The sequence below is a fragment of the Miscanthus floridulus genome, chromosome 18, assembly GCF_019320115.1.
Source record: "Miscanthus floridulus cultivar M001 chromosome 18, ASM1932011v1, whole genome shotgun sequence".
Lineage (NCBI taxonomy): Eukaryota > Viridiplantae > Streptophyta > Magnoliopsida > Poales > Poaceae > Miscanthus > Miscanthus floridulus.
Window position 1 is genome coordinate 4,518,739 of NC_089597.1, and position 8,080 is coordinate 4,526,818.

The following is an 8,080-nucleotide window of genomic DNA, read 5'->3' on the forward strand; positions in this document are numbered from 1 at the left end:
CGTTCCCCTGCTCCGCCGTGTCCATGGCGTTCTCCGGTGGGTAAGGGGTCAGATCCGGTGGGTTCCGTCCCCAATCTCCGCCGCGGCCGCCCCCCAGTCCCGCACCATCCAAACCCTAGCTCATTTCGCCTGCTCTCGTCTCCCTCGTGCCGCTCTCGTCTCGCTCGTCGCTCTCCCCTGCTGTCGTCTCGCTCCTCGCTCTCGCCCGTTTGCCTGATCCTCGCCTCGTTCCCTGCTCCGCCGTGTCCATGGCGTTCTCCGGTGGGTAAGGGGTTAGATCTGGTGGGTTCCGTCCTCAATATCCCTGCTTTCCCTCTCTGCCCTCAATCTCCCTCTTCTCTCTCAGATCTGGTGGTTCCCGCCTTCAATCTCCATCTGTTCCCTTGTTCTTCATCCCTGAAAGTCGATTGGGACTCGTTCTTAGCATCCTTGACGCATCTCCGTCTTCTGTCCGTCGTTCTCATCGCCGGCCGCCGCCACCTCCGGGGCTCCGGTCTCCGTTGAGGTACCGGGGGTGTGCATCCGGTCCATCTCATCGTCGTTTCCGGCGCTCTGGCTCAAGAGGTAAGGGCCCCTACCCTAACCCTAATCCCCTACCCTAACCCCCTACCCTAACCCTAATCCCCTACCCTAACCGTCTTTTTCTGTTGTTGATTGATGCAGCCGTCGAGGAACCGGAGACGGCAAAGATGGCCCGAGGCGTAGGCGACGCTGATGAAGGGGAGTTTGATCACTCCCAGAACGACGAGCTGCGGATGTGCGGGTTAGCCGGGGATGATGAGGAGGACGATGTCCGCGAGGACTGCGCCGAGCTATTTGGGCAGTCTGCTGCTGATCCCCTTCCCTGTGACCAAGATGCGGTCCCGATCCACGGGGAAGGGGCCGATCCCAAAGCCGACGGTGGCGACAGTGAGGTGGCAGGCTCCAATCGGCCTTCTACCTCTGCTGTCTGGGATGATTTTGAGAAGCACTTCAAGAAGGTGCCAGGTAAGGCAAGACCCGTCAGGTATGCTGCCACTTGCAAACATTGCAAGAAACAGTACTCTGCTTATTCTGCTAATGGCACTGGACATCTTACTCGACATCTTAAGGTTTGTGTTAAGCGTCGTGAGAAATGTCGCATGTCTCAAACTCAAATTGGTTTTAATCCTGATGGTTCTGTTCGTCGCTGGGAGTACAATGCTGATGTAGCTCGTGTAGCTCGTGTTGAGCTTGTTCGTATGCTTGCTAGGCTAGATTTACCTTTACTGATTGGTGAAACTGATGCCTTTAAAGATTACATTAAAACTGCTCATAACCCTGCCTTTGCACCTGTCTCTAAGCAAACTACTGCTAGAGATCTGTTTAAGCACTTCAATGGTAAACGTGAAAAATTAATGACTTGTTTGCAAGATAATGTTGTTTCATCTGTTGCTGTTACCTCTGATATTTGGTCTGGAAAGGCCAAAGAAGATTATCTGTCTGTTGTGGCTCATTTCATTAATGCTGATTGGCAATTAGAGAAAAGGGTGCTTGGTTTAAGGTTGATTGATGTCTCCCATAATGTTGAAAACATTGCTGAGCGTGTTAAAACTGTCCTTGCTGAGTATGGTATACTTAACAAGGTTTTTTCTGTGACTTTGGATAATGCATCTGCCAATAAAAATGCAATGGATAAACTGAAACCTATACTTAAAGAGTATTTAGGTGCTGATCTGTTTTTGCATCAACGATGTGCTTGTCATATTATTAACCTGATTGTTAAGGAAGCATTGGCTGCTGTTAATCTTCTCATTGACAACTTTAGAACTGCAATCTCTTTTTTGAACTCCTCTAATCAAAGAATTGCTGCATACAAGAGTTATTGCATTGCTAGCAGTGTTAGACCTAGGAAGTTCTCACTTGATATGGATGTTAGGTGGAACTCCACCTACCTTATGCTAAAAACATTGTTACCTCACAGGAGTACTTTCAGTACTTTCATTGAGGCTAATTACCCTAGACCTGCAGGTAGTCCTTTCCTGTTGACTGATGATCACTGGGATATGGCAACTAAGATGTTGCAATTTCTTGAACTGTTTTATGACTCTACTGTTGCTTTATCTGGTGTGTACTATCCTACTTCTCCACTTATAATTCATCATATTGTTAAGATTGCTGTTCACCTGCATAAATATCAACATGATGAACATCTGAGATCAGTTGTGCAGTCTATGATTGACAAATATAATAAGTACTGGAAGAACATACCTGATCTTCATTCCATTGCATTCATACTGGATCCAAGAGCTAAGATTAAGGGCTTTACCAAAGTGCTTAGAAAGTTGAATTCTCTTTTTAATGTTGATTACACTAACAAGTTGCTGGACACCAGAGCTCTTCTTTTTAGAATGTACAACAGGTATGATGCAATGTATGGCTCTGTTAGGCTTAAAATGGCTGTTCCTGCATCCCTTTCTGGTAAAAAAAGAACAGCTTGGGCTGACATTTATGATGATGGTGAGCTTGACATTGGAGCTGGCTGTTCTTCCCTCCCTCCTAATCTTGATCAGTCCAGGGGCGTTTCTGCCACTTCTTTGCTACAGGCAGCTTCTGCTTCTAATTCTAGTGAGCTTGCATCCTACCTGGACTCTGACACAGTCAGCCAGTTAGATGATGATTTTGACCTCATGCAATGGTGGCATGAGCACAAGCTTACTTATCATGTACTTTCTATTCTTGCAAAAGATATTTTTACTGTGCCTGTGTCAACCATTTCTTCAGAATCTACCTTTAGCACTACTGGCAGGATCATCGAGGAGCGTCGCCGGAGGCTGAACCCTGAGACTGTGGAGGCACTAACCTGCATCAAGGACTGGGAGAATGCTGAATCAAGACTGCAGCACATGGTGGAGGATAAGGAGCTGGAAGAGGCCTTTGAAGCACTTTATCTTGATGTTGATTAAGTTCCCCATTTATGTAATGGTTCTGTAATAGCTATTAAGACTTGGACATGCTGAAGGCTGGATGTAATAAACTTATGAACAATCTTAGGAGCTGGCTGTACTCTTTTCCTGTTTAGGGTTTCTCACAAGGGTGAGTTTTACCTAAACAGGTTTTTAATGAGGCAGCCATTGCACAGCTCCTACTTTAATTAGTTTTAGTTTCAAAACTTGCCTGTTTTCTTTGCTGTTCTTTGCTCTTTGCTGTTTTTTGCTGGCATTGTCTGATGTTTTTGATGAGTTAGAAGTTATCTCTGTGAACTTATGATTTGAATGAATGTTTTTGTAATTTCAGTGTCAGGGCCGGCACGGGGCACGCTGGACTGCCGTGCCGGCACGGTCCAGTAAGTTTAGTGCCGTGCCTGGGCCTGAACTCCGGCATGGTGGCACGGCACGGCACGGCACGCCTCATTAACCGTGCCTGTCGTGCCGTGCCCAGACGGGCCGTGCCCAGGCGGGCTAGGGCCGTGTAGTGCCGTGCCGGCACGTTTGGAAATCTTTACATCGAGGAACCTACATGCATCGGTGCTGAGGAATAAAATAGTATTTTATTGCCGGCGTTTGCTGCTTGCTCATGCATAGGAAATGAAGATGATGCTCTGACATTGGTCCCTACAAGCACATGTATGTCGATGCTGAACACTGTGATGTTGGAGTGTTTTTTCAGCATCGGCTATGATAGTTTTCTCAGCCTCGACTACGCTGTGGGTAGTCTAAGGCAGGCCTGCGGCGCAGGCAGCCCAGCAAGATCGTGGCCGAACGTGGCCGCCAGGCTGCGAGCCGGCCGGGGGTATCGTTTTCGGATTATCGCTAGTTGAACTCTTGGCCGAGTCTGTGTCGGAACGTACCTACTCTTGGTTGAGTCCGTGTGCGAGCCGGCCGGTGCGTTTCGTTTAAACTCTAGAGAATATTAGAGCGGGGCAGCAGACGGTAAGGTTAGGAACTTTTTAAGTGTAATAGAAAAACTTTGCTGGGCGCAATTGGGAGTGTGGATATTTAAAAAAATAATGTAAAAAACAATATTTTAAGCATGTGTTGAACTAATTTTTGTAAGAACTAGGATTATCCGTGCATTGCAAAAAGTAAACCAGCTTGCTAGCGCCCGGACGTATAGACGAACAGGGCTTCAGGACACCTGCGCCTGCAGTCCGTTTCCTGCGCCCATGCAGGGCTGCGGCGCCCCAAACGTCACTAGCATCGAGAAGAGGGGGAGGGGCGGCGGATGCTCAACTGGCGCCGGGAGGAGGAGGAGGAGACACCGAGGCGAGGCATCAGAAAGCGAGAAGAGAGATACAACACCCGATCTACTTTTGAAATATCTAGATGCAACACTTACAACATACGTCTAAAAACAGATGAAACACTTGAAACATTCATCTGAAACACTTGCAAAAACACGTGAAAATACTTGAAAAAACATTGTAAAACATACGCAACATCCAGATAAAACACTTGCAACATATGTATGAAACATATGCAACATCCAAATAAACACACTTGCAAATATACGTCTGGAAAAACAGACGAAACATTAGGAACAAAAGCTTCCAATATAAGTGTACAAACATTGCAACATATCCAACATCCCGATCTACTTTTGCAACATCCGCATGAAACACTTGCAACATACCACTGAAACATCGGAAACACTTGAAATATACACTTGCAACACGTATTTTTTACCCTTCATCTTCCGTATGACGCAACGTAGAGCGGGGATGGGCAGGTGGAGGGCAGTGCCGTCGTGGCCCTTTTTGGAGGTGAGCGGAGGGGGCGGCGGGGACAGGCCGCCGCCGAGCTTTGGGAGGGCTGCGAGCTGCGGCAGTCGTAGGCGGGCGAAGAGGGAGGCGGGGACAGGCCCGCAATGGGCACAGGCTACCGTGGGGCTCTGGCCGGGGCGAGGGCCAGGAGGAAGGCGCGGGCCGCAGGCGCAGGCAGTTGCCAGCGAGCTCTGGCTGAGCAGGGACGGGAAGAAGGGGTTGGCTGGGAGCTCTGGCCAGGTCGGCGATGAGCGCAGCGGCCACTGGCGGGCGCTGGCTGGCGGAGGCACCGCGGGGAGTGAGACGAGCGGACGGCCACATGTGGGGAGTGTTTTTTGAGAGCGCGCCCGGATGGAGCAGCTACCCATAGCCAAGCATATCGAAAAACAAATAATATCGTGATAATTTTAAGCTCAACACGTGTTACTTTATGGTTCCGTTTGACACAACTTCTCCACAACTTTTAAGAGTTATTTGAAACTATTTTGTGCCAAAAAAAATAAAATAAAACATCTTCACAAAGGTGGTGGTTAAGGTTGGGGGGCCTAAGATGAAGTATAAAATAGTGGCTAGGCTTGTACATGCTAGCAAGAAGTTTGTGCTCCTTCTCTCACCCGTGTCATTTACGTCGGAGTCTTTCTAAATGTGTTGGGAAGAAGACAGTGGCAATCCGTACGTTAGGGTCCAAAGAAGGCTGGGTCAAATGGCCCTTTAAAAAAAAGGGTGCTAAATAGTCAAATACTCCTATGTCCATCTAGTTAGATATCTCCCCCTATGAACAGTATTATGTGGAAGGTTGGTGGCCAAAGGAAAAGGTCGACCATAAGAACTTCATTTAAGTAGTAGCGGACATATGTAAAATTGTCATGGAGTCCTGCGTGCATGTTGGACGAATGTTCTTCAACGAGGAGAGTGAGTTAGCATCGTAGGGAAGTATGAGAAGATTAGAAACTAGAGCACCAAGCTACGCGTCCCGGATTACAAGTTGCCAGACCTCTTTAGATTAGGGAAATTAAAGTAGCGGTGATCTTAGTTTCACATATAAATATATGACATGCATGTAATAACTTGAATGTTGGTTTCGTGGTACGATAAGGATGAGACACGAATGGATGTGATATATGTTTGTGCTCTGTATGCATATTTTCTGCTTTGTATGTGTTTAATTTGCGAAAACAGATTCAAATTCAAAATCGAATCAAATGGCGGGAAACTATTTTTTAACTGAAAAATCATTAACGGCGACGGGCAAATAATAACTAGCCGCCTCCGTTAATCAGTTAACGGAGGCGGGCGCCTTATGTCAACTGCCTCGGTTAACAGATTAACAGAGGCGGGCATATTAGGGTGACTGCCTCTGTTAATAGATATTAACCGAGGCGATTAACCGAGGCAGGCGATGCGACTGCCTCCGTAGGTCACCATTAATCGTGACATTTGATTGGAGGCGGTTGCAATGCCCGTCACCATTAACCAAAAACGCCCGTCTCCATTAAGGTTTTTGTAGGCCTGTTTCCAATCCAAAATAACAAAAGACGCAAAGGTGGTTTCACTAGCACGGCTGAGGTGACACATGAAGTGGGTGATGATGAATGTTGAAAGAAATTGTAAGAAATCAAATGTCCCAAGGAGATGCTGCATTTCCTTTGGAGGCTTGGACATAACAGCCTTGCTCTACGGGTTAATCTGAGGCGCCGTGGCATGAGACCAGATACAGTGTGCGCCCAATGTGGCAGACTGGATGAAGATGGCGTCCATCTATTTTTCAAATGTAAGAAGGTGCTACAGCTTTGGAACGAACTTCAGCTTGAGCATGTCAGAGTCTCTCTAGCAGCAATTGAGTCAGCCAAGGCATCTTGCTGTATCTCTGGTGGGGAGAGAGATACGCAGTACGTGAGGGGGAGGGGCCAAGGAGTAGCTCAGAGCTAGCACATTTGATCAGAACATACGCTGAGGAATGTTCAGTATTTAAAAAATTCAGAGCGGAACCTATTCCCCGTCCGACAATACCAGTATGGAGCAAACCTCCAGAAGGTTTTGTCAAACTCAACTGTGATGGAGCATTCAGAGATCATGACCTGTCTGGTGGCTGGGGATTTGTTATGCGAGATAGTTAAGGAGCTGTCATTGGCACGGGTTATGGAAAATTGCAGAAAGTCTTAGAACCTCTACATGCCGAGCTTGTAGCGTGCCTTCAGTCTGTACAACGAGCTGTGGAGCTGGGAGTGCAGAAAATAATCTTAGCGACTGATGCCGCAGCGGTGATTCAGGCGTTGTCCATCCAAGGTGTTGATCGAAGCTCGGCAAGCGGTCTCGTTTGGGAACTCAAGGATTTGATTCATTGTAATTTTGTTTCAAATGTAGTAGTTCATAATCCACGTTCTTGTAACTTGGTAGCTCATTCCTTCGCTGCTTGTGGAGCCAGTCTTGGTTCGGGTACTGTCTCAGTGCGAGATAGTTTTCCAAATTGTACTCAAATTCTGTTGGCCAATGAATTAGCCTCAGTTAATGCGTAATGGAGATCCCCTTCCATGTTCAAAAAAAGAAACATGGCTGAGGTGCAAGGAGAGTCATGGAACCGATCAGGCGATCGGAAGGATATCAGTACATGCATGCACGTCGGAGATCCCGCTCATCCTTCATCACCTCGGACGGAAGGGCTGCTGACTGTTGTGCCATGCACGCCACACACGCAGCCTTTCTTCGCGTTCACGAAACTCACTCCTTTTCTCTGCTTGCACGAAACATAAAGTACGACCGCCTTACCATAGGCATCATCCGTCACTCTAGGAGTGAGGAAACCAGAGCTCAGCGAAATCCCTCTCGTTTTGCTCAAAAGCTCCGATAACAAAGAAGATACCAAAAAAAAAAAAAAACTCATGGCTGCCTCATCTGCCATAGAGAACCTGAACACAACAGAACGACGGCCGGCACAGACCGTCCACATAGCTCAAAGCAGCACCGGCGGCGCCTACTCAGCCATCCTCCACATCCAGGTCCCCGTTCCCGCAAGCTCCGGCTGGTCCGGCCGCCCCTCTGGCCCAGCATCAGCTCCCTGCGACCCACACGCCCACCACCACCAGGACCGGCCGGCATCGCGGTCCCTGCTCCGGTCGCCGACAGCGTGGATCCGATCGAAGGGTGACGGCTTCGGGTCGGGACAAGCACACGCCCCGCCGGCCCGCCGGGAATTTCCACTACGACGCTCGCAGTTACGCGCAGAACTTCGACGAAGGCGGCCGCGAGGAGGAGGACGCGCTCAAGCAGCACAGGTACTCGTCGCTCGGCCTCCTCGCGTCGCCGCGTCAGGTATCGCCGTCGCCGTCGAACCTGCAGGGCATTAGCGGCGGCAGTATTAGC

The 8,080-nt window shown here is 48.6% G+C and overlaps 1 protein-coding gene across 1 annotated transcript; it reads left to right on the forward strand.

Annotated features, from left to right (window-relative positions):
* Positions 1-689: 689 nt before the first annotated feature.
* Positions 690-2,924, forward strand: LOC136523190 (zinc finger BED domain-containing protein RICESLEEPER 2-like). Its single transcript, XM_066516957.1, has one exon. The coding sequence runs from the start codon at positions 690-692 to the stop codon at positions 2,922-2,924; it is 2,235 nt and encodes a 744-aa protein (XP_066373054.1).
* The last annotated feature ends 5,156 nt before the right edge of the window (positions 2,925-8,080 follow it).

Excerpts from the sequence above, each read along its gene's own strand:
- LOC136523190 (XM_066516957.1), top strand. The coding sequence starts at position 690 with ATGGCCCGAGGCGTAGGCGACGCTGATGAAGGGGAGTTTGATCACTCC.